General features: G+C 38.3%; 8 protein-coding genes across 12 annotated transcripts; 3 read left to right on the plus strand and 5 right to left on the minus strand.

The window, feature by feature from the left end:
• The first annotated feature begins 2,556 nt into the window (after nucleotides 1–2,556).
• LOC17900912 (TIR domain-containing protein) lies at nucleotides 2,557–3,644 on the plus strand. Its single transcript, XM_006303150.2, is given in 3 exon segments — nucleotides 2,557–3,083; nucleotides 3,429–3,545; nucleotides 3,638–3,644. Coding segments are annotated over 3 exon segments (651 nt in total).
• Nucleotides 3,645–3,850: 206 nt separating this feature from the next.
• Nucleotides 3,851–6,572, minus strand: LOC17898676 (putative pentatricopeptide repeat-containing protein At1g09680). Its single transcript, XM_023789923.1, has 2 exons — nucleotides 4,664–6,572; nucleotides 3,851–4,139 (listed from the first exon to the last, which is right to left on the minus strand). Exon 1 carries the CDS (start codon nucleotides 6,557–6,559, stop codon nucleotides 4,736–4,738), a length of 1,824 nt encoding a protein of 607 aa, XP_023645691.1. The 5' UTR covers nucleotides 6,560–6,572; the 3' UTR covers nucleotides 3,851–4,139; nucleotides 4,664–4,735.
• A 290-nt stretch (nucleotides 6,573–6,862) lies between these two features.
• LOC17900393 (60S ribosomal protein L21-1) lies at nucleotides 6,863–8,041 on the minus strand. Its single transcript, XM_006304180.2, has 2 exons — nucleotides 7,765–8,041; nucleotides 6,863–7,272 (listed from the first exon to the last, which is right to left on the minus strand). The coding sequence occupies exons 1-2, from the start codon at nucleotides 7,999–8,001 to the stop codon at nucleotides 7,015–7,017; spliced, it is 495 nt and encodes a 164-aa protein (XP_006304242.2). The 5' UTR covers nucleotides 8,002–8,041; the 3' UTR covers nucleotides 6,863–7,014.
• Nucleotides 8,042–8,210: 169 nt separating this feature from the next.
• Nucleotides 8,211–10,552, minus strand: LOC17898003 (double-stranded RNA-binding protein 1). Its single transcript, XM_006305174.2, has 3 exons — nucleotides 10,338–10,552; nucleotides 9,446–9,708; nucleotides 8,211–9,040 (listed from the first exon to the last, which is right to left on the minus strand). The coding sequence occupies exons 1-3, from the start codon at nucleotides 10,363–10,365 to the stop codon at nucleotides 8,465–8,467; spliced, it is 867 nt and encodes a 288-aa protein (XP_006305236.2). The 5' UTR covers nucleotides 10,366–10,552; the 3' UTR covers nucleotides 8,211–8,464.
• A 301-nt stretch (nucleotides 10,553–10,853) lies between these two features.
• LOC17898831 lies at nucleotides 10,854–13,742 on the plus strand. The gene is given in 5 exon segments (XM_023788807.1): nucleotides 10,854–10,924; nucleotides 11,004–11,193; nucleotides 11,410–11,496; nucleotides 11,708–12,076; nucleotides 12,595–13,742. Coding segments are annotated over 5 exon segments (1,764 nt in total). The 3' UTR covers nucleotides 13,642–13,742.
• LOC17900619 (protein NETWORKED 2B) lies at nucleotides 13,741–16,732 on the minus strand. Its single transcript, XM_006305852.2, has 2 exons — nucleotides 16,639–16,732; nucleotides 13,741–16,537 (listed from the first exon to the last, which is right to left on the minus strand). Exons 1-2 carry the CDS (start codon nucleotides 16,730–16,732, stop codon nucleotides 13,842–13,844), a joined length of 2,790 nt encoding a protein of 929 aa, XP_006305914.1. The 3' UTR covers nucleotides 13,741–13,841.
• A 1,526-nt stretch (nucleotides 16,733–18,258) lies between these two features.
• LOC17899571 (probable ubiquitin-like-specific protease 2B) lies at nucleotides 18,259–24,883 on the minus strand. 4 transcript variants are annotated; one of them, XM_023788915.1, is made up of 16 exons: nucleotides 24,555–24,883; nucleotides 23,946–24,262; nucleotides 23,674–23,761; nucleotides 23,537–23,574; nucleotides 23,263–23,460; nucleotides 23,095–23,170; nucleotides 22,218–22,326; nucleotides 21,762–21,818; nucleotides 21,354–21,485; nucleotides 20,930–21,130; nucleotides 20,795–20,850; nucleotides 20,627–20,720; nucleotides 20,373–20,463; nucleotides 19,831–19,950; nucleotides 19,097–19,519; nucleotides 18,259–19,007 (listed from the first exon to the last, which is right to left on the minus strand). In XM_023788915.1, exons 1-16 carry the CDS (start codon nucleotides 24,691–24,693, stop codon nucleotides 18,471–18,473), a joined length of 2,676 nt encoding a protein of 891 aa, XP_023644683.1. In that variant the 5' UTR covers nucleotides 24,694–24,883; the 3' UTR covers nucleotides 18,259–18,470. The 4 variants fall into 4 exon arrangements, with proteins under 4 accessions (XP_023644683.1, XP_023644682.1, XP_023644681.1 ...); XM_023788914.1 differs by having other exon boundaries at nucleotides 23,674–23,764; XM_023788913.1 differs by having other exon boundaries at nucleotides 23,844–24,262.
• A 100-nt stretch (nucleotides 24,884–24,983) lies between these two features.
• LOC17899857 (universal stress protein A-like protein) lies at nucleotides 24,984–27,091 on the plus strand. Of its 2 annotated transcripts, none has more exons than XM_023788916.1 (5): nucleotides 24,984–25,273; nucleotides 25,360–25,463; nucleotides 25,667–25,785; nucleotides 26,382–26,476; nucleotides 26,802–27,091. In XM_023788916.1, exons 1-4 carry the CDS (start codon nucleotides 25,072–25,074, stop codon nucleotides 26,470–26,472), a joined length of 516 nt encoding a protein of 171 aa, XP_023644684.1. In that variant the 5' UTR covers nucleotides 24,984–25,071; the 3' UTR covers nucleotides 26,473–26,476; nucleotides 26,802–27,091. The 2 variants fall into 2 exon arrangements, with proteins under 2 accessions (XP_023644684.1, XP_006305720.1); XM_006305658.2 differs by having other exon boundaries at nucleotides 24,985–25,273; nucleotides 26,748–27,091.
• The last annotated feature ends 270 nt before the right edge of the window (nucleotides 27,092–27,361 follow it).

Below are 27,361 nucleotides of genomic sequence, written 5' to 3' on the forward strand. Positions count from 1 at the left end.
ACAACTCTGTGTTGGCGGATACATCTTTGAATAACAAATACGTATTTTTTAATCATTACATGCCCAAATGCTAAAATAAAATTAGTCAAATAAATTTACCTATAACAATAGTCGAGACGATTTATAGTGTTGTCAACATCCGTATTCTTGACCGTAAATGAATTGTTTAATGAAGACTTTGGATGGAAAAGAGTTTGTCACAACAAACGTTTTAAATTAAAAAGGGGTCAGGGGGAATAACATCGTCTTGGTGGTATTTAAAAATTAAAAAATAAATAAAAGAAAAGATGTTTGTGGTACGTAAAAACTTTTTTTTTTTTTTTTTTTTTGCTAACTTGTAAATATCATATAAGATGAAAAGAAGGTAATACATAGTTTTACCTACACATAGAGTAATCTTGGCAAAAAAGAATAAAAACAAGATTACAATACTTATAGAAAGTAATAGAGAAAGCACAAACTAACGCATCCAAAGAAGCATTAGCTTCCTCCATCTCTTCCTGTGACGTCGGCCCGAGATGATGTTTCGAATCTCCCTATCGATGGTTCTGAAAGTGACCCAAGGAGGAAGAGCTTGGTTGTTGTGAAGAACGTTGTTCCTTTGTTTCCACACATGGAAGACATAAGATTGGACCGCAACTTTTCTCAAAGTGGTACGTAAAAACTTGAACACGGATATACTTACTCCCTCTTTTCATTTTAAGTATATTTTATAAAACAATGTTGTATATATGTGACTCCACACGTTAGAGAAAATTGGAGAGACTAATATTTGTTTTGGGATGTTTGTGTCGTCAGGGGGTAAAGGGTAACCCCCAACGAATTCAAGAGCCATATTTTCTAACGCTTAAATCAGTAGAGAGGCTTTCTTATGTCATTCGTGACTCGGATTTGACAGTTGGTCGGATAAAATTTCAAAGCTTAAAGATCGGAGCCATTTTTTACAAACGCTATTTCTGTTTCTATATATATTATAAGAGCAGCTGACTATCATAAAATACTTTGAATACATACTTAAACGTTACTTATATGTTATTAGTCACATTGATTTTGGTTGCTCTTCCAATACCAGTCAATAGGTATTCCCGGTTTGACGGAATGAAAAGAAAACCCATCGTTTCTCAAGTCTCTCCTTCTCGTTTAAGATAAGATAAGACGACGACTTCGACTTGTCAATGAAATATAGCTGTCATAATATAGGATCGACACATTCATCCTATCTTTTAATTTGTGGGTTGAATGAGTATATTGGCTATGGCAAAAGTTTTAATATAACTTAATTACCTTATACAAAACTCTTAAATTAACATACATATAACTATCTTTTCTATATACAAAACGATAAAAAATATTTATATAGAATTTAAAATACTTCTTGTAACGGTAAAAATTGTTTTCTTTTATAAGGGTGTATTCAAAATAGTTATTTAAGAGATTTGAGTTTTATTGAGTTTTAAAATGATTTTGATGATTTTAGGAAAGTTCATATGACTTTTGTAAAAAAATTTCAAATCTCACCAAAAAACTATGTGATTTAGATTTATATATTTTTAAATTAGGAAATTCTTTCAAAACTTCTCAAATCTTTCGAAATCATTAAAAACCAAATACATAAATTGTTTTAAGTAACGGTGGATTTTAAGGTGGATTTTGAAATCATTAGTTCAATAACATGAGATTTTTAAAAATACATGTTTAAATAATACTGTATTTATAAGTTTCATACAAATCTCTAAAACATTTATTTTGAATACATCCCCTTTAATTTGCATTCTGTTTTTTTAACCTTTGAGTCAGCTTGAGAATCTCATAGGGGTTTATAATTTTTCATTTTTTGGGTTTGATTGATCTTCTCATTACGGCAATAAGAGTGCACCTTAGTGTCTCACCTCTCTGATGTGGTATGTATGTATAATAATATATATGTTTTTGTTTTTTAATGTTAAAACCTGGAAACGGAGATGCGATAAGAAACGAGTATATATAAAAATTAAAATTCTTCTCATATCAGAAAATTTTTCCTTTTAATTTGCCTAACGCTCGAGTCAGCTTTGCACTCTCATACGGACGGGTTTATGTTTTTTTTTTTTGTTGGGTTTGATTAGTCTTTTTATTGCGGCAGTTAGAGTGTACCGTTTTGTGTCACCTTACCTCTCGGCTCTCTGACGTCGTATATACCATATACGTTCAGTTCTCTTAAAGAGAAATCTGTGTTGTTTTTTGTTTTCCACGTACTTTAATAATTATATATAAATGAGCCACGTCAAGACACAGGCATGCTTGTGCCTTGTCCCTTGGGGAGGCACTAGACGTTCACAACGTTCATTTCTTGGGAACAAAGGTATATATATATATATATATATATATATACTCACATACATATTAAATAATGTATGTAAATTATATAGTTTGATAAAAAATATCATTTGATATGTTTTCATACTCAAACCTTACGGCACTGGTTATAAATATACTGTATAACATGCAATTGAATGGAAACTAGAAACAACCTATTCTTCATTGCGCACACACTTAAATTTCAGAGTAATCGCCAACATGAGAAGGACTAATAGCAAGATCTCAACATGGGATACCTTATCTCGTCTCCTCCGTAACCATAACCACAACCACAAATACAAGCATTCCCATAACCAAGTATTCATCAATTTCCGCGGAAAGGAGCTACGCTGCAGCTTCGTCAGCCACCTCGTTGAAGCCTTTAAAAGACATGGAATCAACTTCTTCATAGACAAACACGAGCAGAAAGGGAAAGCCCGCAAGCATCTCTTTGCGAGGATCAAACAGTCGAGGATGGCTCTGACCATATTCTCAAAAAGGTACGCAGAGTCACGCTGGTGCCTGGACGAGCTCGCTAAGATCAAGGAAAGTGCTGATAAACGCAAACTACAAGTGGTTCCCATCTTCTTCAAGGTGAAGGCGGATTCTGTAAGGTACCAAAAGGCTGCATTCGGTCGCAACTTCTGGAAGTTAGCTAGGACTTCAAGTGGTGAACAGATCAAGAAATGGAAAGAAGCTTTAGAGTCTGTTTCTGACAAGATGGGCTTGTCATTAGGCGACAACAGGTGAGTACCTTTACTGATTATCCTTGAAAGAAAGAATCAGCTGATGCGATATTTTTGTTCATGTTTCTTTGTCGTTTCCCACTAAACCAGAGACCCGCCATGAAAGAAAACCGAAACTGGTTGTTATAACAGAACATGGCAAGTGGTCCACAGTGTGAATGTAACAGTCCTATGTCTAAAGAGTCTAGATCTTCATAGTACATCTTAATTATGTAACAGTTGATCTTCCTAATGGATATCACCTTAAAACAACATATTCACTGGTTTAACAACTTTCACTTTTGTAGTATATCGTTTCCTTCCGTGAAACTATATATGCAGACTAAACTATATACTTTGCTGCAGCTCTGAGGCGGATTTTATAGAAGAGATTGTTAAAGAGGTTAAAAGAATTGTCGCTATCTAGAAAATGGAAGACCAATCTGTCAGTCTACCCCGTAGAAACAGAGAATATATTGTTTGGTATATATATATATAGAGGATCAAATTCAGTTGAAAGTTTCGTACAATTCATAGTTCTGCTTTTCTCCATTCTTAATTTATGGTGTGTCAAGTACCTAGAACTATAAATTTTATTTTGTGTTAATATTGGTAGACCACATTTCATTTCTGTAAATTCTCGTATCTTTTGTTATTCTAATAAAAAAAAAATTGTATCTAGCGATAAAAACTCTAAAATAAAAATGAATCCTACACTTATCATCCCTGATAAGCTTTTGTTATGTAAAAGTTTTAAAGTAAAACTAAATACTTTTTTGTTTGCTTTATCCACGTAAAAAATTTACAAGTGTATTAATAATGCACACCAGCAATATTAAAGAACCACTACAAACATGAGAGATAGTTCGCCAAAGCTTCGCTCCCTGGAAACTATCCTCTCATAACGACTGATCTACACACAAGAAGCAACATGACAACTTTAACAAATGCTGATACACTTTATAGACAATCCCAATTGCTTATGTTACAAGTTTGGCAGCCTCACAATTCTTCACACCTGCCTTCTACACTCTTATATGCTTCTTCCATGTGCCTCCTTCTCCGAAACTACACTCTCTGCAACTTATCAATCTCATCTCATCAAGGCACACAAAGAGGAGAGAGGACTTTCATATATGCAAGTATATTACATTACAGTATTAATTAGTACATTAGTACTGGAATAAAAAACACAGAAATTGGATCCAAGGATGACAATGGCCGAACCATTTAAGATACTCAAAAAGATTAACAACAATGGACAAAAGACCAAAAATTGTAACTGCTTTCCTCCAGTTTCATGCAGCAATCTGATATAGCCTCATAGAATCAGGTATGAAGGACCAACACAAAACTTCTACATGCCACATGAATCTCTACAAAATACATCCACACTCTAGAAATACAAAGGACTTTTTTATCGACACCACAATTGAAACATACAATTTAAAACATTATGGACTCCAACATAGGGAACAATACACAGTTTAGAAAAACTAAATCAACAAATCGTCTGTACCCATAAATTACAATCAAAGGGTGTGAAAACATTGCAAGAAAAAAGAAAAGAATGAAAAGAGTATCAAGTTCTCAGATATTACCTATGATGAAAAAACGACCTTTAGTGATTAATAGGAAAATTTCAGTCGTATCCAGGAACAAATAGTCAGATGTTAGCTATTCCGGTGATCTTTTGAAGCTCTGTAGAGCTGATTGACTAGTGATTTGTAAGAGGCCAAGTCAGCTACAATCCCTATCTCAGGTTTCTGTTTATAATGCTTCGATGCATTTGCATGTCTATGATGACCTTCCAGTAGGATGTTGTATGTGATGTCATCCGGAACAGCCCCTATATTAAGCATGGCATCTAGCAACATGTCAGCATTTTTCATCTGTCCCAACTTGCATAGTCCATTCAGCAGAACATTATACGTCACAACACTAGGAATATGCCCATCGCTCTGCATTTCCTTGAGCAGTTTGAAACCGGTTTGAACATCACCTTTCTTGCAGAATGCATCCATCATCATTGTATAGGTTACATCATCCGGCTTCATACCAGCTCGCAGCATCTCCCTCAAAGCTCTTTCAGCATCAACGACTCTTCCTTCTTTGCACATTCCACAAATAAGAGCTGAGAAACCCACCCTATCGAGTTCTATCCCATTCTGATCCATTTCCTTCCTTATCTGCAAAGCTGTTTCTACGTCTCCTCCTCTACAAAATCCATCTATAAGAGTTGTGTATGTAATTTTGTCAGGTCTCATACCTCCACGGATCATCCCATCAACTATCTTCCTTGCAGCCACCAAATCACCGTTCTTGCAAAAGCCATTTACTAAAGTATTATATAGAACAATATCAGGCTGAAGACCCCGACCTAACATCTTCTCATAACTTTCTTTCATCAAATCAATCTGTCCACTCCTACTATGACCATGAATCAAAGTAGTAAAAATAACATCATTTGGGATCAACCCTCTCTCACACATCTCATCAAACAGTTCATGTGCTCTATCCATCTTACTCTCCTTACACAATGAATTAATCAAGGCACTATAGGTGAAAACATCTGGGCGTGCTCTGCTTTTCTCCATATTATGTTTGAGCCTAAACCCTTCATCTGAGTTTCCCATCTTACAGTAACCATTTATCAAAGTGTTGAAACTAACAACTGAAGGCTTCAAGCCTCTTTTAGCTATTTCGTCGAACACCATCTGGGCACCAGATATTTTGCCTTCTTTACAAAATCTGTTCATCAAAATATTGAAAACATACACATTCAAGGGAAAGCCAGCATCCAAAATTTCCATATAGAATCCCCAAACAGTCCCAGTTGGATTCAGCTTCATCATCCGATCAAGCAAATTACCACAGCCACGAACTGGAACAACGAATTTATGCTTCCGAGATAGCCTAAAAGATTGAATAGCATCGGGTATGAATCCTTGTTCCGTGTACGTGATCATCAAAGCATCAACAAGGAAATTAAACATAGGACTTCCTCTCATTGCTACCAAAGCAACGAAGACTGAAGAAGCCGAGTTTTTGCCTTTACGAGAGACGACGAGCTCGATAAGTGATTGTGCTTCCGCGAACATTTTGTGAGCAGCAAGAAAACGAGCCATGGCGAAGTAGGATTCAGCGGTAAACCCAAATCCAGGCTGAGATGAGATGAATTTGAAGAAAGCGAAGATAGAACGGTGCGGGAGGGAGAGAGGGTTGCGGTTGATGAGATCCACAACATGACGAACGCTGAGCGAAGGTAGAACCTTTCTGATAGAGGGGCAGGCAGTAAAACAAGAGAGCTCCAATGGCGGATCCTTGTAAGCATCTCTGATGGCAATTGAGAGTTTGACAAGAACTGGGTCAGCGTCGTTGTCAGCTTGAGAAATTGATTCTGGAGAGTACCATGTTGATGAGAGAGACGATACACGAGAAATTCTCTGAGGGTGAGATCGAGTCAGTGTGCTTCTCAGAAATTCGATTCTGAACATCTCTGACTCTCTCAGTTTCTCCGGCGCCGGCTACTTGGAGAGACTTTTGAATTTAAAAAGTCAGCGATGATTAAACCGGGTTTTTGAATAATCCGTTATGTTAAGACGGTATGTTTTGGTTTGCTTTAAGTTCTATGGTTCAATGTGAGACATGTCACAGAAAGCTCGAGTGTCATACTCTTATCAGTTCTGGTAAGAGATAAAAATGTCTCCTTCAACATCTTGATTGAAAGCTGCTTTATTCGAACAAAAGCATTTGATCATCATCAAATAAAGATGGTGGTAAATGATAACACAAATAAAAGAAAGGAGATAAGGAGTGTGATGGTTATAAACGAGACAAAAGTTTTGCTTCATAGAAGAATATCTGGGCATTCTACAGAAATTGTAGCTAAGACACATGAAGAGAAACTCAGAAACGCAAGAAGAAACTGCAAAATACTGGGAAGGTAGAACTAATAGCCTCCCTTGAGATCGTTGACAACATCGTAAGGGATTGGAGTGACAGTCTCCAAGGTCATGCCTTCTACCATGAATCCTGGTTTGGGTCCTTTAGGCTGTCTCTTGGTGCTTATTGTCTCGCCATTAGCTTTAGCTGCAGCCTTAAGCTCATCATTCTTCTTCTTCCTCAGCTTGAACTCTTCTGCACACCTTGATTGCTGCACATGCTCCACACGCACATGGATCCTCTTCCTTATGATCCTGTTACCAATCTGAAACACCCACAAACATATATATGTCAGTAAATGACACAATAACATATAAAGAGACCGGATGATTTGAAGCCAGACCACAGCAATGCAATAGTCATGAAACCAATCGTGCTAGCATTTCAATGACCAAGAGTCCAAGTATTGACTCAACAATGTAACATAAGAGCTGGTCCAAACAGTAGTAATATTAGATTACAGAAAGGAATTAATAATGCAAAACGAACTATGTTAAGGCTGAAGAATAAACGAAACCTAAGCAATCAAATTTCGAATCTCAATCTGGATCAAGAACAACGCTACTGTATAACTGAAATTGAAAACTTTGAGATACCACTCTAAACTTGAGCTCACATGATATTTACGTTCTACTAAACAATGCTCAATCAGACATTTCAACATAAGTTCGGCATATCAACAATCCAAAATCTAGCTATAAGATCCAATACTAGTCCACTAAGACCAAAGTTAAAGAGATGTGAGAGTTCATCGGACCTGTTTGTTGACTTCGACACCGACGGCGCGTTTGGTAACGTTCCAGATACGACCAGTACGACCGTGGTAGAACTTGTGAGGCATACCCTTATGGATCGCACCATTCACCTTAACATCGACGTAATCGCCGACCTTGAAGGTTCTGAGGTAGGTCGAGAGTGGAATGTAACCCTTCTTCCTGAAGGGCCTCGCGAACAGATCCCTCGTTCTCGCCCGAACTCCATGACCTGCCGGCATTTTTCCTCCTCGTGCGTCAACTAAAACCCTAGATCGCCGAAGAAATGGAATTACTAAGGCGGAGTCTATTTATACCTCTCTTTTGAGATTAGGGTTTCGTATGCCTGTTGGGTCAGTAATTTGGGCTTCTGTTTTCTTTAAAATGGCCCACCTTAAAAAAAGGAGTGAGAGACTGCTGAGTTGTTATGGGTTATGTAATTGTGTAGAAATGAACCTCACGTTTCTTTATAACTTCGTACAAAAATCACTATTGTTCGAATGACTCAACAACAATCGACCAAATCGTATTACATCAATGTCTAAGACTCTTAAGTTATTAATTATCTTTTTCCTTCTTTTTTGTTTTTCCGTCCAATTATTACTTCTCTTCAACCTGTGAACACTATGATTGGAATCACAAAATGGCTACATAACCAAATAGTTCCTATGACAAACTCACAAAGATCCCATCTTGAGATACAAGTTATGCTTGGCTTGCTTCTGTGTCTACACTCCCAAATGCTGCTTCCTTACCCCCATTCATGCACAGCGAAGGTTCCAGATTCAGCGTTGTCTCAATTTTCTCTGACTGATCATTTTGACAATGCTCGGTAGGTTGAGGAGGGATGAGCATATCTTCACCATCCTTAGCTACTTTGCGCTTTCCTTTCCGAGCTTTCCTCTTGAAATGAGCCTTCCTGGATTTTGGAGTCTTGATAGTTTCTTTAACTGGGATCACTGCCTCGAATGACTTCCTATCAAAAGGAAGTACAGTGAGCTGAGTGTTGAAGTTGAGTAGAGTAAGCTCAGTGTTGTAGTTGGCAAGCTTCTTAGATTCTGACTGGATCGCTAAAAGAGCGGTTCTTCCAGCGCTTATCTCAGCATCTTTTTTAGTTCTTGTTGCAGCTCCCGTGTACTTTATGCCTCCAATCTCTACAGTACATGTGAATTGTGTAGCTCTCCCAAGAGTTTCAATCTTTTGGCACTGATACAATGGAATCGCGTAATTCATCTTTTGAGCGTACTCTTGAAGAAGGTTCTTGCATAACCCCGTTTCATGCTGCATTAATGTGTCATTCAAAGTTAGCCAAGAGCACATAAGATACAGAAATAGCCCAAAAATTTTCCCTCTAGAAGTTGGCTATGCACACAAATCTGATAAGATTGAAGCCCTAAGACTCCTCCTAGGTTCAATTTAGCAAAGAAGTACGCCACAGAAGAGACTTGAGTTACGAGTGGATCCTTTAAACTCTGAGTCTCGATCATTACCCAAACCAAGAAGCCCCCTAACGTATTCTCACAGTTCCCCTTTGAACCTTCAACTCTCAAACTAACCATAAGGTCTGCTGCTGGGCTGGCAAAGCTACAATTCGCTGCTAAAACCCTACGCCTACGCCTACGCTAGTTGAAATAGTTTCCAGTGAACTTAAAAATAATCACAAGATAAGAAAGATGGGGTGCTTACAACAGGTTGTGAAACACATTGGCTTGGGTCACTGGATTTTGCTAATTCCTGGAGAGCAACCTCCGCAGCTGATTGCTCTGCAGCCTTACGGTTTAAGAACCAAGGCAAAGAGTTATATCTGACACCATCCAGTATCACTGTCGAATGGAAGAAAGCTTTGTGTGAAGGGCCTTCTTTGACAGTCTCATAAATAGGCGTTGGGAGCTTGTACTTCTGAGCATACTCCTGCAACCGGCTTTTGAACACATAGCAATTGGAAACACCTGAGGAGGAAATACTTCAAAATGAGCGTAAAGACAAAACAGAAACGTTGATGGAGTGGAAACCCTAGGATGGTATCCATTACAGATTTACAGCATAAGAAATTCAAAACGACAAGAGGGAAAAGCAGTGAACAAATCCTCAATTACAAATGTGAAGGCAAGCATAAATTTGACAACTTTTTCAGAGAAACTATACTTATCCAAAAGGGGAGAGACAATTAGCTTAAGTAAAGTGACATCTAACTTGCAAATTTATGTAAATGGAGTAAATTAAACCATCATCCGAAAAGAGTAAAGTCCCTAATGGATGCTCATATATGTATGACTAATCAATCTCAACTTGAAGTAGAATCAAGACAGTAGTCTCTTTTCGTAGTTCTTACAGAGCTGAAAACAAACCAAATCTACTGACTTGTATGGAAAAGATTGGAAATTGCGAAATAAGAAAGCTTTTCCCTGAGAGATCTACGCTTAAACTCGCAAAGGAAAAATACACTTTTTCCCAGGACCAAGTAATTGAGAAGAAGAAGAAGAAGAAGAAGCGGTAACAAAATCAAAACCGGAAAAAGAAAAAACCCATAAACAGAATTGAAGACAATACAGAGATGATGAAGAAGAAGGTAATTTACCAGTAGAAAGATCATTGGCGGTGGTCATCTTCACGAGCAGAATGTAGCTGAGAAGTAGTATGGGAAGAGCGAGAAAGAGGAACTTGTTCCTCGGCACCGCGTGAGTATGATGCTGCGAAGAAGCGCCGAGAGAAAGACAAGATTTAAGCCCTTCACCAAAAACCCTCCCCCCTCGACTCCTCTCTCTCTCTTCAGTGTCTTGTCTTCCCACAAAATCAAAATCACCACAATATCGTTGTTGTTGTTATATTCACGGTTCGCAGTTAGAAAACTTACAAGTACTAAAGCCCATGTAAAACAAACACAATATTTGGGCCCATATCTCTCTCTTTCGTTTTGTTACCTTTTCTTTGCCACACGCGCTTCAAACACTTGTGACAATCCTTTTTCCCGATTGTCGTTATCGGTTTTCTTTGTACATATATATATCTCCAGGATCTTCGTGCTTTTAGTGAAATTTGATTCCTTTGGTCCTGTTGTACAGCCAAAAACTTCTCTGTTTCATACAATACGACGATGGTTGATAGTAGTAGCTATAGCAGGAAGAGAATCATTACTGAAGGCGACATCATCTCTCTTTTGCTGAGGTAAATATCTCTCCTTTTTTAATTGGCAAATTTCCGAAAAGGTAGTGGATTTGGCTTAGTTAGCTGAGTTTTGATGCAGGTATGATATGAAGACGATTCTGAGAATGCTGCAGGAGATGGCCTATTATTCCGAATTCAAGATGGATTGGAATGAATTGGTGAAGAAGACCACTACAGGAATTACCAATGCTAGAGAGTATCAGTTGCTATGGCGACATCTTTCGTATCGGGAACCACTCCTCCCTGTGGAAGATGATGCTCAACCTCTGGTACTTCTTTCTCCTTAACTCATATTTATATTGCACCACTTTGTGTTTACTTTGAATAATCCTTTTTATCTAGGATTGTGAGTGAGTGTGACGAATGAGTCTTCAGTAATACATTTTCTTCACTGTGTTGAATAATTGTTTCAGTTCACTGTGGCATTTGGATACTGAACCTTCTTTGTAGCATTAAGGATTGATGAGTATCTCTTGCCTGTGCAGGATGATGATAGTGACATGGAGTGCGAATTGGAAGCTTCCCCTGCAGTTAGCCATGAAGCATCAGTGGAGGCTATTGCGCATGTCAAAGTAAGAGGAACACAAAAATTTCATTCCTGACTTGATTTTTAGTATTTCTCTGGTATTGTTGTATCCTCAATCTGAAGTTCCTAGACTCTGTTCAAGATGTCAGTTTTCTGTTTTCGTTGTGATTAGGATGTTGCTTACTTTTTATAGATATAAATATGTGCTTATCCGGAGTTCCCTCTTCATCCAATATTCGTCTCTCTATTTGTACCAGGTGATGGCTACTTCGTATGTGCCAAGTGAGTCCGATATACTCGACGACTCAACAGTTGAGGCTCCCTTGACTATAAACATACCTTATGTTCTGCCTGAGGGGACTAAAGAACCATCAGAGTCTCCGTGGTCCTCAAGAGGGATGAATATTACCTTTCCGGTTTGTCTTCAGAAATCTACATCTACCGAGAGGGTGAATGGAAATAATTCAGCTTGTAGTAGCATGGCTTGTCGGAGGAAAAGGAAAAAATGGTCTGCTGAGGAGGATGAGGAGCTGTTCGCCGCTGTAAAGCGATGTGGTGAAGGCAACTGGGCACATATCGTTAAGGGAGACTTTAGAGGAGAAAGAACCGCCTCCCAACTCTCGCAGGTTGTGATTTCTCTTAGTCAATATAAGACTGCTCTCTTTTCACCAAATTCCTTGATTGTAGTTTGTGCATTTTACCCTTATAGTCTGTTCTTTGTATCACAACCAGTTTATGCACCACTATCTATATTCTGTTGATAAAAATTTGATGGATATTGCCTTCCCTGTTTTAGTTGTCGGAGGTGTCTCTATACAGACTAAGAACCACAGTGGTAATTACTCTGAGATATATATCTGTTGTCATCTAGTCTGGTATGGACGTGGGGTTCTCCTCATTTTTCCGGGTTCGAATCCCGGCAACAGATTCTTTGTATGATATGAGTAATAGTCTCTTGGCAATCATAGAAGGCAGCTAATAAGACAATGTTTTATGATATTTTTATCCATATTTACATTTCTTCGGAAATCTGCTCCATTTTTGTGATATTTGTATCCATCTTTAGCTACTTGAAAGTGACGTTTAGCATGTAATTATTCTTTTTCCTTTATTGGTGGTAACAAACTGACTTTTATATTTGTAGAGGTGGGCGCTTATAAGAAAAAGGTGTCATACTTCGACAATGATTTCATCTTGTGGCATCACAGAAACACAAGTTATTGGGGCCAGTTCTTCTCAAGGTCAACAATAGTCCAAACCAGTTGTTCTAGCATTGCCGCGGGCAGCAACATCAGTTCCAGCTTCAAAATCTCGAGTTGTTAAAAAAACAACAGCACACTCCATTTCCAGATTAGATCTTATGGTAACAGCTAATTCAGTGGCTGTTGCAGCATGCACGGGTGGCGTATCAGCTGCTGCATCAGTACCAAAGGTCGAACCTAAAAAAACTTATGCTCCATTAGTACCAAAGACAGAACCTGTAAAAATTGCTTCTACAGCCTGCATGCCTCAGCCCTCAGGTAGTCTCTCTGTGCCAAAGGTTGAACCAGGAACGAATGTTACCTCGTCTAGTATCATTAAAGCGGTTGGACCTACGAATGCACTACCGTTAGCTATTGGAGAATTGAAACCTGTGACGACTTTATCCTCTTCAAACAAATGTCCTCTCATGGCTCCTCGTTAAGCAGGATCGGCAATGCTTTCTGCTTCTGCCCCCTGTGCATCTGAATCGAGTATAGTCTACAATCAGAGAGTTTTTGCAGCCTCTGTCCCAGCTATTGTATTACAACTAAAGCCAGCTGCTGAGATTGTCACCTGCAAACTAGATGGTGGACAGAAAGAGCAAGCTCGTGTAAATGGAGCAAGCTCATCGGCTGCAATCCAGCCAAATCAAATGACCTCACCAAACTCGGAGATTAGCAGGGAAAAACAGGCTACACAGGTGCAGTCCCATAATCTTTTGCCTAGGAAAATTCCAGTAGTTCAGACTGCTGTTCACGGTGACACTAACAAAAATTTGGTGGATAAACCATCTGATAAGACTGTAATACCATCCGTCAGAGGAGCTGGTTCACAATCTAAAGCCAAATGTGAAATAAACAATAAGGTTGGACAGGCGATCAAAGTCAGTGGTGTATGTGGACAATCTCCAAAGGTTGCAACTGTGGCAGGGACCCGACAGGGTGTTTAGTTCTTTGATAGAATTTTCGGTGACTTTAGTTTGGAGTTTTCATTTTTAATTTTTGTTAGATGACTGAAAGAAAGATATGATGTAAAGGAGGCCCTTCAGTACATGGTACTAATTAATACGAATTCATATACTTACAATCTCCAAACTCTAGAACATATAGTTAAAATTGAATCTCAGGACTTATGAAGGAGACCACTTCCTCAGCTTCTTTTGACATATTCAGGGAGCTTTACAGGTGCGACAATGTAGCTACATTGTTTCTGCAGAGCTGGAGATGGACTGACACAAGAGAAGATTGTTGAGGTTTGCTTCGGTTGATGTTTATATTTCTTTAACTTGACACCAAACAAGAATGACCTTAGTGGAATCCTAGGCTTTCCAGCTGATGATGAAGTGCTCTTATTCAGAGATCTTGTAGACGTCCCATTCAAGATCCCAAGATTCTCTTCTAGTTTGCGTACAACTCTTTCCACTTCAGTTCTCAGTGCTCTTGCACGATCAAGGCCAGCTTGAAGTTCGTTGAACACCCTTTTGTTCTCCTGTTTCATGTTAAGTATCTCACCGTGGAACTTTGCAGCCTGATAACTGCTTATCTCTACATTGCTTACTTTCGTTCCACCCAATTGAGACGTGACCCTTGAAACTTCATCGTTAATATTGCAAAGTGTTGCATACCTTCCCTCAAGTTCGTCTCTCAGAACTGCACTGTTCTCTAGCCATAACTGCAGCTCTGTCCGAATCTCCCTAAGATGTCTATATATAGGCATTGCCTCTGACGCAAGTACAGTGTTATTACTGCTTCCAGCATTACCCTGCTGCTTGCTTTCAAGTTTCGATAGCTCTGCTTTCAAGTCCTGAATTGATGTCTGGTACTTTTGTATCTGATGAACAGATGTACTAAATCTTAACCAGAACTCGATATTCTCCTCCAGTACCGCGTCAATATCTCCACGCACTTTTTCTTCCACAGTTGGAATTTTCTTTCTTAGACTGTCATCAATATCTGAAAATTTAACCTTAACCTCGTCTTCCTTTGCTCGTTCAGATGCTCTTTTTAATTCTCCTCCTTGCTGATGTGGTGCCATGAAAATTGAAGAGTTAGAGATAGGAGAAATGCTCATACTGTGAGACAGGCCTCTTTCTATTGGTTGTGGAGAATCCTTGCCGGGAACTGGTGGTTTCTGGCGTAATAGATGAAATTCCATGTCTTCACAAGAAACAGCATTCTTTAGCTCTCTCAACTGCAATGCCAGCTCAAAGAATCCATCACGGTTCTTCTTCTCAACTTCACTCAACTTTCTCTTCACTTCTCTATAGTCCCTTAGTACTGATGTGTATTCATCCAATATAACCTTCTCTCTATCTTCCATGCCATCTGCAGGTAACAACTGCCTCCAGTTTCTCCTCTCCTCATCTTCCGCCTCAGTGCCAAAACAAGTACTTTCTGTTTCTGATAAACCACCACAAGAGTCTGTTGTCTCCGATTTCTCTTCTTGCACAGATTCTTGATCTCTACTATGTTGGACTACAATGGCCTCTTTGATTTCTTCTGCACTCTTTATCTCTCTTTCGTTTGGAATTGGGTTCAATTCCTCAATAGGATCCTCTTCCTGGATATCTTCCGAGTTAAGGCCATCACCTTCGACATCTTCATCCATTTTCACTTCCTGTAACTTCCCAGACAAGTTTTCAGCTGTGTTATTAGCTTCAGTCAAGTGCTTTTGAAAATTCTTGTTCTGATCTTCCACTCTTTGGAATAGGTTTCTAACTTCACTCAACTCATCTTCAAGGGCCGTTATCCTTTTCTTCATATCTATGGAGTCTGATACAAGACATGCCTTGTCTTCCTCTACACCGCGGATATGTTCATGTAACTCATCTGTCTCTGATTTTAATGTCTTTACTAGTGCCGTGTGAGACAAAGCTGTTGTTTCCAGAGAGACCACTTTCTCTACAAGCTTATCTATCTTGTCAGTAAAGTCCACATTACTGAAGTCCTCATTCAAGTCAACCTCTCTCAGTTCTTTCACAGATTCGTAACTCTGTTCTTGACCATCAAAAGCTTTCTTGACTTGATCTTCCACCTTAATCTCAAACTTTTTCTTCAGTGCCTCAAACCTCTCTGTTGCAGTATCAATCCTTTCCTTCTCAATTTCTGCATCTTCCGAAAATCGCTTCTGTGTCTCCTCAAGCTTAGCAATTGTCTCTTTACAGGAGCTTAGAACAGTGCTTGCCACAAGCCGCCTAGCTTCACCATCTTCGATCTCTGCACCAACCCCGAACTCATCTTGTATAGTGCAAACTCTCTTCTGCATCTCTGCTACTTCATTCTCCAGATTCCAGTACCTTTCATAAGACTGCTCATAAGAACTCCTCACAAACTCCTTCTCTGTCTGCAGCACCAAGATCCCCTTATGAATCTTATCGATCTCCTCCAATGCCTCTTCTTTACTTAATCCTGAACTCATCAATGCAGAAGAAGATGCTGAAATTTTCATAACACCAGGTCCCTTTCTCGAAAACATCATCAGAGATTGGCTCTTGAACTCTTTATTGGGAAGCTCAGGGACATCTGGTATGCTAGTTCCACTGGGGATGAGATGAAGATGCTTAGGTGGTTTCTCGGGATTATCACCATCATCATCCTCATCATTTTCATCCCCAAGAGGGAATGGAACATGTTCAGGGAAAGCGGTAGCGATCATGTGGTTGGCACTTTGAAGTTCTGTGGACAAATGATCATAGCGTTCTGCTAAAGCACGGTATGACCGAAACGCTTCCTCCACGAAGCTAACAATCTCAGGCCTTTTACGGTAATACATCTCCGCTCTTTTAGCAAAAGTGTCTCCATCTTCATCGATGATCTTAAGCGTGTACTTAACCTTCTCCTCCATATCTAGGATTCAGGAGAAAAAACTCAATGAGGCTTTACACTCAATGAGGTTTCTTTGCATTGAGAAATGAACAACTGTTACGTGGAAACATGAAGGAACGTACCTTGGAGATTGTGTTCGAGCCATTTGGATTGTTTTGTGCGTATGTGGCTGGCCCACCACCATGAATACGCATTGCTCGCTGCTCTCTGCAACATCAGTTTCTTTTTATGATCTGCATTCCTCTTTCTTTTTTCTTTTTCTGCTATTGTGTGTTTTTTTCCTCTCAATTCTAATGTTAATTCATATTTTTAAACAAGATTCTTATAAATTTTAAATTTCTTCCTGGTGGGTTTTAACTAGAAAACCTAAATTTGGAAGATGGTATATTGTTTTCTTTGTTATTTAAAATGGTTAATTATTCTACTGTAAATGACTATATAAGACAATTGGTAGTTCAACTGGTTTGTAACCGACAAAAAAATAAAAGGCCAATTGTTACATTGCATTACTGTTATAGAATCCGTCAGTTCACCAATCCCCGTAAGTAACCATAACAGGATGAAACTGATTTGAACCAAAAAAATTGAGAATTCATATTTTGTGTTTGATAAATATACATATAGAAAGCTTGATACTCTGTATATCTATTGATGACAAGCTTCTAACTAAATCTTATTACTTACGAGCTACTTCTTATCGTTTAATTTTCAAACATGGGAAAGCAGCCAGGGACAAGACGCATTTGACTATAAAAATTACTCAGAAGAACCTCAGATAAATAAATAAATTATTAAAAAAAAAAAAAAAAAAAAAAAAACACAAAAAGAACTCTATATTTCAAAATTGTCGACTCTCTTTTTCTTTTTCCTTCCGAAGAAGAAAGCTCTCTTTCTCTCTCAAAGCAGGTCAATCAAAGTTCTTGCTGTTTTTGTTTCCGATCGGTGTTTGGAGGCTCTCATAGCTCCAACATCGATTCGGCTTTAGTCTCCAGATCTTCGGACTATCGATTCTTTCGTTTGAAGAATTGATTTCGAATGATTCTGGTTTTTGTTTGTCCGGAATTTTCCGGCGTGTTTTGCCGTCTCGATCTTCTAGCTTATGTTACCGGTGTGTGCCGGACTTGCCGTCGCCTACTTATTGGCGCTAATAATTAAAACTTGGATGTGTTTGTGGTTTTGCTGGATTATGGTTTAACATGTTTCTTCTTCCATCCTTCATAATGCTTTCCTTGGCTCTGTTTCGGTTCGATCCACCGCCGTTCACAAGTTGTGTGTTTGGCTTTGGTGTTGCCGTTTGGGCGGCTCCCTCTCGTAGTCTCTTCCAATAGAACTTTTAACCAGATTGATCGATATCTGGATAGTTATTTGTTTCCTCACAACCGATGTCGTTTCGTTCGACAAAACCGGCCATGGCTTTTTAAAACGGTTTCAGTTCGCCTCAGTCGAGGTTCCGTTATGCCAATTCAGGAAGCAAAAGTGTTCATTGCCGAAGTCTCTTTATTATCAAGTGAAGACAAGAAGACTTGAGAATCAGATATGAAATTGATAGTTTCTTGGCGATTATATTTTTCAAGTCTTTGGAAAGCAACTGTAAGTGAAGGTTGTAAGAAATCTAGATATTCCATAATCGTAGGCTTAAGTTTGTTTCCTTATCCCGAATCATGTTATCGGGCTGATGTATCCCTGGTTATTGGGGCTAAGTTTGTATGTTGTATGATATCAATAAAATTTCTTATGAGAAAAAAAAAAAAAAACTCTATATTCATCAACCCTAAGTTAAGGCATCGAAATTTTACATGTTTCATGTTCATCAACCACAAAAAGACATTTTCTTTCCTTTTTCTTTTTAATATCTTCTACAATGTTTTATAAACACTTCCTAAACGTTTCATATAAATAATCTAGTCTAACCATCCATGAACCAACACAAGACCGGTTATACATATCACAATCTCTAAGTCTTCTCGATCTCATCAACTTCAAATGTGGAAGATGATAGCCTTGGCCGTTTTGCAGCTCGCTTCTCATCTTCCTCCTGCTCATCACAATCATCTCCAACATCTTTACTCGTCTTGTCCCCCATTTCAAGATCATGCTCCAATGGCTTTTCCTCGTCTCTGTCAACTTGACTCGATGGAACCTCAAGCTCAACGTGCTCTTCATTCTGAGTGTTATGGTCAGTGGTAGAGCTCATGGTTGCAGATAATAAAGAGACGGTCTCTCTTGGAGGACTCTCGCCCGTTTCTTCCTCATTAATATTTTCCACTGGGTTGTCATCCATGGTATCAACATCTTCTGCATCATTGGAAGTGCTTTTTGAAGTATCAGATAACAAATCGGTCTCATCTTCCTTTTGCACCAGGGGAATACCAAGGTTCCATGAAGAGAATGAATTAGATGTTCTCGGAGAGGTACTTTCAGTGATGCGTTGAAAGTTTCCCTCCCCAGCGTTCAAACACATAAACTGCTCACCAGTTTCCATATCCACTTGCTGCCCAAAAGAGAGCACAAATAATAAAATCAAAATTAACGTTTCAAATATAAGGAAATCTGATCATTAGCTTGCAGAGCTATTAGTACCTCTCTTGCCAATGAGTTGTTGCTAAGATCATAAAATGAAGATGGTTCCTCGAACGGTTGTTGTAGTTGTACAAGTAACGATCCTGTGTTGGTGGCTCCTGAATCGAATAAATCTCTTAGTACCATACCCGAATCATTAGCAGCTTGCGTGTTCCTCATGGAAGATCTTTCAAGCAAAGTCATTTCTATTCCTTGATCGTCTTGCAGCTGTCCAATATTCCCATTAGAGTCTATCAAGGGGCTGCATCTCTCAGAGAGAACCTCCATGCCGGTATTGTTATTGACGGTAACTGGACTTTCACAAGACTGGTCCTGTTCATTACTAACTTCCCGTGACCGGTTTTCAAGGAGTTCAAAAATTAACTTCTGAATCAGAGTACGCTTCAACGAAGCCTCGGCTGGAGGAAACCAGTTCAGGTAAAGCTGAGAAAACCAGAGAAAAAGCATGATCAGCACATAAAGGGACTGCTACAGAATACAGATACCCAGCAGCTCTTAGAGTATATAGCACTTCAACTTCTTTCAAACTAACTCATGAAACCAGGAAGTAAGCAGAAGACTGTATTTTGATTGGTCTGTAAAGAGACAACGTCTACACTAAGCAGATAACACAACTGGAGAAACCAACCCGACAGCAAGAGAGCAACTATTCTACCAAGCATCTATGAAACGATTGCGGGTGAGAAGGATTTAGTTTGGCAAGCTTATTAAAGTAGCAATTAGAATAGACTTACAAAGTTGGAAGCATTATATATCTTGAAAGGACTAAAATTAAGGGGAGCTTCAGCAAGAAATAGCTCCAGATAGTGCAGCAGAAAGAGGCCACAGTCAAATGAGTTTTCCTGCTGTGGCAACTGAAATAGAAAGAACGAACACTTGCCATCACATAAACTATCATTAACAACTGCAAAAAGTATTTACTATTTAGCAGGAAAATTATTGAACTTAAAAAAGGGTCTCGGATTTGAGGTTCAGGGTTTAGAGTTTGGGGTTTAGGGTTTAGAGTTTGGGGCTTAGGGCTTAGGGCTTAGAGATTGGGGTTTAGGGTTTAGGGGTTGGGAGTAGGGTTAGGCTTAGGGTTTGTGGTTTAGGGATTAGGGATTGGGGTTTAGGATTTTAATTTCTAATTTTCTACCCCTGAAAAATTTAACATATAACATAACCCTAAACCTCAATTCGAATAAGGTTTAAAGGGTTCTCTCATTCGCCTTACAACATTAAGGTATTAAGAACGTTCCTGGAATCAGCCAAAGTATTTTAAGGTTAGAGGCGGCACCTCAAGTGAGACGAACCGCAAATTCATGAATCTAGAAGAAATATCATCTGGTGTCTCTTTATTCCTCTCCTTCCATTCCTCGCACAAGTAACTAGAATCAGAAAAATGCTGTTATCAGCAAATTGCTTTACTCAGCTGAAAACTCGAACATCTTTGCTCAATCCAATAGATGAAGTATATGCAATGCTATTAAAATAGGAAGGGACAGAGATTAGATGACTAAACCAAACAGGGGTACAAGAAAGCTAACATACCTTTGGACTAGATTTTTAAGCCCTGCATGGCTCCCTTTTATAGAATCCATATGTAATATACATGGTACCTTTTTGGAGTCATCCAAGTCGAGATCTGCACATACAACATAATAATCAGCAGCTGGATGATCATGACAAAGTGAAAAACAAAGTGAGATGTTGCATTACCTGTACAATTAGCCACTTCACCAGGGTGACATATAACTATTAAACTCCAGTGAAGACTGTCGTTAGGATTTAGACAATGTCAGAATTTGAACTCATATAAATATAACATAAAGAGAACTACCATAAAGTTCTCACTTGAAGTTCACCGGTACAAAAATGTAGTCCTTGCCAAACATGTCCACCTTCCTTGTCCACTTACGAACACGGAGAAAGGCAGCCTTTCCATCAGCTATACTTGAAGGATCTTTGTCAAGATCAGCAAGTTTCCGAAAGAAAAAGCTGTTAAAGAAATGGAATCTATGTTTTTCCTCCGCTTGAATCTGATTCTTTAGATAACTGTAAATAATAGAAGAACACACAAAAAAGGTTGAATAAGGTTGCATCACAAGAAGTTTTCAGTATGACTGCAAGCACTGTGTTACTAAAATTGTGAATTATAAGACCATAAACAAAATGACAGATAACTAAACAGCAAACAAAAAAATAGTTCACAACAAAACATGCCAGAGTATTGCAACGTGTAAGCATTGCATCAGAGGAATTAAATTTTAGAACTTACTTAATATAAAAGTCAATGATCGTGTCATTCACAAATGTCTCTGGCTGCAAGAGCTCAACATCTCTTTTGCAAATGGAAACAGCATCTGGGTCTCCCTTTGGATAGACAACATCCTCAAACGGTTCATCAAAGCTGAAAAGACAACATAAAGCTAGCAATTCAGTATGAAATACCATCACCTAATGGTTGACAAGTTTTTGGTAAGAATTTGCATCACCATAGAAAACGTGACCCAAAACATGAATGAACTGCAATCATTCCAGAACATGCACATGTTCAGTTATATACTTCAGAGAGCCATAACGTATAGGTAATGATATACTTTGGAATAATGTAGCCTAAAAGTAGAACAGAAGTTAACATTTAAATCCACAGACATAAAAAACAGCTCTTATAGAGCAGTTTTACCTTGGAAAATAACGCTTCTGTTGATTCAAGTTATCCCCTGATACTTCCACGTCAACCCTACAATAAAGAAACAGTTATGAGAGAATTTGGAAGAATAACTCACAAAAGCGCCTACAAAGTAACAAAAACTAAATACGAACCCAGCATCAGATTTCTGAAGATTTGGTCCAGTTTCCCCTCAGGAAGTCTATAGTAATTCCTTTTATATGCAGTTCGCTTTTCACTTAAGGTGTTGTCTATTTTAAGCTTCAAAGGCTTTAAGTCAAATTTCCTAATTAAGTTTAGGTTCTCATAGAGTTTAAAGCAAATAACTCATACTCATAAGTGTAGTTCACAATTTCCTAGATATCAGATATCCAACAAGTAATATTTCTCATTAGCAGAGTATGCAAATACACTAATCTGGGCAGAGAAAATGTAATTTTTAATTAGCACTCCATAATATTAGAAGCTTACTCGAAGTCAGGATTCCACAAAGCCGGGTATTTCACATGCAGCAAGTTTATCTTTTGTTGCTTCTCAGGCCAATTGTGTTCTTTCACCGCAATCTTTAACTCCTCAATGTCTGGAAACCACATGAAGCGATACAAAAAGTTAGAAGGGGGGAACCATTATGTTGAAAAGGAGAGGCTTAATAACCCAGACTGTTCGGCTTTTGCAAAAATGAAAATTCGATCAAAACAACTCCTCTTATAACTCTTAGCCATCATTAAACACTAACATACAGGAAAACGGCTCCTCCCATGCAAATTAGAATGCAGCCGTCAAACAGGTGAAATAACTATTATGGGTCGATTTAACAAACTGCACGTAAAAAAATTACTAAATAAATCTCATTAGATTATCAGTTCACTTTATATTCTACTTTTATTTAGCAATATTTCGACGAAGTTAAATCAAAATCAAATGAAAGCATGAAATAGTAGTAATATATTTGTATTCTTTTCTTAATTGTATACCTGTCCAAACTCTTTGCAGATAAACCATATTCGCTGTTAAAGTCTACAGACTCATTAAGAATAAACAGAAATAAAACAACCAGAGTATATGCATTGGAAAATACAATGATTTGGAGAAAAAGTTATAGTGACATGTTAGAATTTTCCTACAGTTTGACACAGTAAATAAACCTTTAATGACACACACTCATTTTTTTGTGCTATCAAGTTTTTTCAAAGTAAGATCCACAATATATAACACCCGAAAATTCACCAGCAACAGTTTCACGTACCTAAGATAACTAAACACTATCATGTAATGGTAGTATTATAACAAGATCGCAGGTAAAATTATATGATAGCCTGAATGGCTGAAATACAATATCCAAGAGTACCTGTGGTGTGTTGCATATCTTCATGGCATTTTTCATCCTTCAGTAGAATTCGAATTCTGAGAATGATCAATCCAACCTAAGACCAGTAAAAACTGTAAAACTGATAGAAAATGTGTCCATAAAGTATCCTTCAAAATTAAAAGCACGAAATATATATGAATAACTCACATTTTGGTACCAATTGTATTGAATACTAACTATGTCTTCAACTCCAAATTCACAAGAAAATGGCCCTTCTTCATTATTTGCGAGGTAACTCTTGATTTTTATGCCATTGCATGAAAAGATCACCAGAGATGCAGCACAGTGCATATCCTTAAGTATAACATACTCCGAAGTCATTACAACAGCTGTGCTTATGTCAATCTGATATGTGGAAGGCATCAGTCTACAAATTATAACTCTTACGTTAACATTGGTTAAGAAACTAAAAACACATTACCTTTTCCACATCACTGAAGAAATTTTCAGCCATCCAATCTTTCAGCGCAAATAACATTGATATCAATACCCCGTCAGACATAGGTGGTCATCCAAGTATATCACCAAGGAAATATAATGAAAATCTGTAGCATGTACCTTCATCACCTTCTGAATCAGAAGTTTCACTCAACGCAGATTGATCGCTGAAGCTTTCATTAATAGCTGACATCATATCATTTTGCTCCTGCTGCAAATGTGAAGCGATTAAAACTGCAAGGCTTTAGCAGACATGAAATACGCAAGCAATAAATGGCAGATGTACATACACTGGAAGAAGAATCTGAAAAGGATGAGTTTAGTTGGCGCTGACTATATGATGAAGTTTCAGCATAGTAACTGTTTTTGCCTGGCTGGCAAGAGAAACTTACCAATTCATGATCATCATCTGAGTCCTTCATCTCGTCGTCGGTATCCAAACCAAACATCATTCCATTATTATCGTGATCAACATTTGTTTCTTTGGCAAGGTCTTCAGTATTCAAACCAAACATCAAACCATGATTAACGTACTCTGCATCTGTTTCTTTTATATGCTCACTGGTTTCCAAACGAAACGTGAGACTAGTTCTGGACTCCTCAGCTTCTGTTATTAAAGTCGGAGCATCTTCATCGTCAACAACAGTAGCAGGCTCTGCACAACTTGGGCCTTCAGGTTCTTGTTTCTGAACACGTTTCTCATTGCAGACTGGCAACAATGAATTATGTCCATAAGTATACATAAATAATACAAAACGATTTGAATCTGGGGAGTATTATAGTGCCTCCCAAAAATTGTAGAATCACAGCAGCATTCGTATCATTATTTCTTGCATACTCCAGAAACAAAGCAACTATACACTAAGAGTCCAGAAAACTAAAATAGATTAAAGAATTATCATGTTATCTAAACTTACCTCCGTTTACAATATCTCAATCCCAGATTATATATTGGTATCGCCATTTGAAGTTTAAAAGGAAGAATGAGAGAAATAACTTACAGCTCCGGATGCGTTGGCGTTGCAGAAGCGGAGAATTGCAAGGACTAGGGTTTGTGAATTTTTCAAACAGCTTTCCAGCTGCAGATTCAGCGAGTTCGTCATCTTCATTGAAATCGAACACTTCCATGGTTTTCTTCATCAACACAGAAATCTGAGGACAAGCCTCGACGGTACACGGAGAATCCAAGCCGGAGATCGGCGATCAGAAATCGGGGGGTCGAGTGAGAGAGAAGAGAGAGACGCCAAAACGAAAATACAAGTCAACAACAAATGCTAGCGCGTTTGAAACCCACGCGCGGATGCAACTTTATCTCTATTTATATTAGCACTTAAATGATTTTAATATTTTCATTACATAATTTTAGCTATAAACTGACAAATATACCCTTTTTGTTTGCCACGAATTTTAAAATCAGCAGTGAAGAGACGTGAAAGCCATCGTCCTCGTGAACTTTCCAAAGAGTTGAAAATCACAAAACTTAGCACAGAGAAGAGAGATCGATAGATTGAAGAAGTCATGGATGTTTCAGGAAGCTTGACTTGCGTTGTTGTTGCGGTAGATGGAAGCGAGGTGAGTATGGAAGCTCTGAGGTGGGCTCTGGACAACCTCAAGCTCTCATCGTCTTCTCCCGATTCATCATTCGTCGTGCTCCATGTCCAGCCTTCGCCATCTGTCGCCGCCGGCGTCAGTCCCGGAACTATCCCTTTCGGCGGTCCCAGTTGAGTCTCGTTAGTAGTAATCTTGTTATGTTATACCATTGATCATATATTGAAATTGAATTGACTCTGGAGTTATGCGATGAAGGTGGTCTTGAGGTTCCTGCTTTCACCGCTGCAATTGAGCAACACCAGAAGCGGATCACCGATACTATCCTCCAACACGCTCATCAAGTTTGTGCTGAGAAATCAGTGAGTAGTGTTGTTTCCCCCTGTTCAAATTTAATGGGAATATCAACCTCATAGTCCAGATCCAGTAGCTAGTTTCTTGAATTCTAATGGATTAGAATCTATGTGTGTCTCCGGATAGTGTTATAATCTATGGAGCAATTACTTATGTGTGATCCGTATTGGTTTGATGATGGTGATTCATGAGCAAGTTATAATGATTTCAGGTAAATGTGAAAACCCAAGTGGTTATTGGGGATGCCAAGTATAAGATCTGTGAAGCTGTAGAGGATTTGCATGCTGATCTACTTGTCATGGGTTCCCGGGCTTATGGCCGCATTAAGAGGTATATATATATATATATATCTCTTCTTCCACTTTAGCTTTACATCAAATTGAAGGTGTATAATCTTTGCTTCATATGCTAAATTAGTTTTCCCTTGCTGACTTCTGACTATTGGTTCTCATTCTCATTAGCACCTTTCTCTGTATATGAATGAACAAGAATCTGATCCCGTTTCCTATAAGCCGCTGTTACAAATGGAAGCTTTTTGGCCTAATAACAACCAGATTGGTCTAAGTGAGGCTTAGACAAATCCTAGTACACTAGACATAACTTAAGTTGCTTTTTTTACTTGTTATTTGGTTGGAGGGATACATAGTCTATCTCTTGCAACATGGATGATCTACAATCAGAAAAACTCTTAAGTAAACTGAATAAATGTTAATCTTCGTACTTTTCTGCCATGGTTACAAGAGATATATGCAGTTAGCCTATATTTTTGAGGGGACATTGCTCTCATCATCTAGCATAAAACTGCATCCAGGAATCTCTTTCCCTTTGAAAATGTTTATACCATATTACTGTGCGTTCTTTAGCGAGTGAACCTTATGTAGCGAGCAAAAGCCAGTATTGAATCCTGTTTTTTCTTCTTAAAACAGAATGTTTCTGGGAAGTGTAAGCAACTACTGCACCAACCACGCGCATTGTCCTGTTGTGATAATTAAACCAAAGGAGGATTCTTCAGCATAAACAGGTAAACAAGTTTAGCTTCTAGCAAATCAAGTGAGATACTTTATCCGGTGTTCACCCTCATAAAGGTTTGTTAGTGGTCATCAATTGTTCATGACCTATTGTTCATTTCCAAACCAAACCAATAATCTTGAGGGCATGTCAAAATAGTTTTGCCTTTATAACTATATCTAGATATTGTCAATGTCAAAGTTCGTCTATAGCCGTCTTCTCTCTTTTGGTACAACTTGTAGCCTTTGTATGTAACCGAGTATCAAATCATCTCCATTTCTCAGGAGACATGTACACGTGCAAAGGGATATCAAAACCATCTTTTTTATTTTGTGAAGCTATGGAATGGAAGCAAAGTTACGAATCCCGCAGCTTACTTCCTAAAGCATTGGTGTGGATGTAAGTTAATAAGAGCAACATAAACATTGTTTGGCTCAGTATATGTGTTGTATTCATATTCATCGTTTTATTTTTTTATAGTTGATGATTGAATATTGTTGTTACATCAAATCAGTGTGAAGGACATTTACAGAGCTAACTGGTTGTCAATATAGGCTAGCTCGTAAGATATTCCTGAACGTTGACCATCATCCCTGATTGATTTGCCGCCTTGTGGGGTGTTCAAACTGTTTTGGGCGTTAAGTAAACTTTGTTTCAACGATTAAAGATATTACAAGTTTTTTGGTCATAATATCGGAAAATGATCACTGAATTATACAAGGGTCATTTAGCAAATTGCTACTAGAAGATATAATCGGATGTAGATGTAGATGCTAGTAGTATTATATTGGATGGACAAAAGATAAAAAGAATGATTATGACTATTTTGAGGGTAAAAAAAAAATTTAAGAGGTCTTTGATCAAAAAATAATAATAATAATAATAAAAAAATTAAGAG

The sequence above is a fragment of the Capsella rubella genome, unplaced genomic scaffold (genome assembly GCF_000375325.1).
Source record: "Capsella rubella cultivar Monte Gargano unplaced genomic scaffold, Caprub1_0 scaffold_1, whole genome shotgun sequence".
Lineage (NCBI taxonomy): Eukaryota > Viridiplantae > Streptophyta > Magnoliopsida > Brassicales > Brassicaceae > Capsella > Capsella rubella.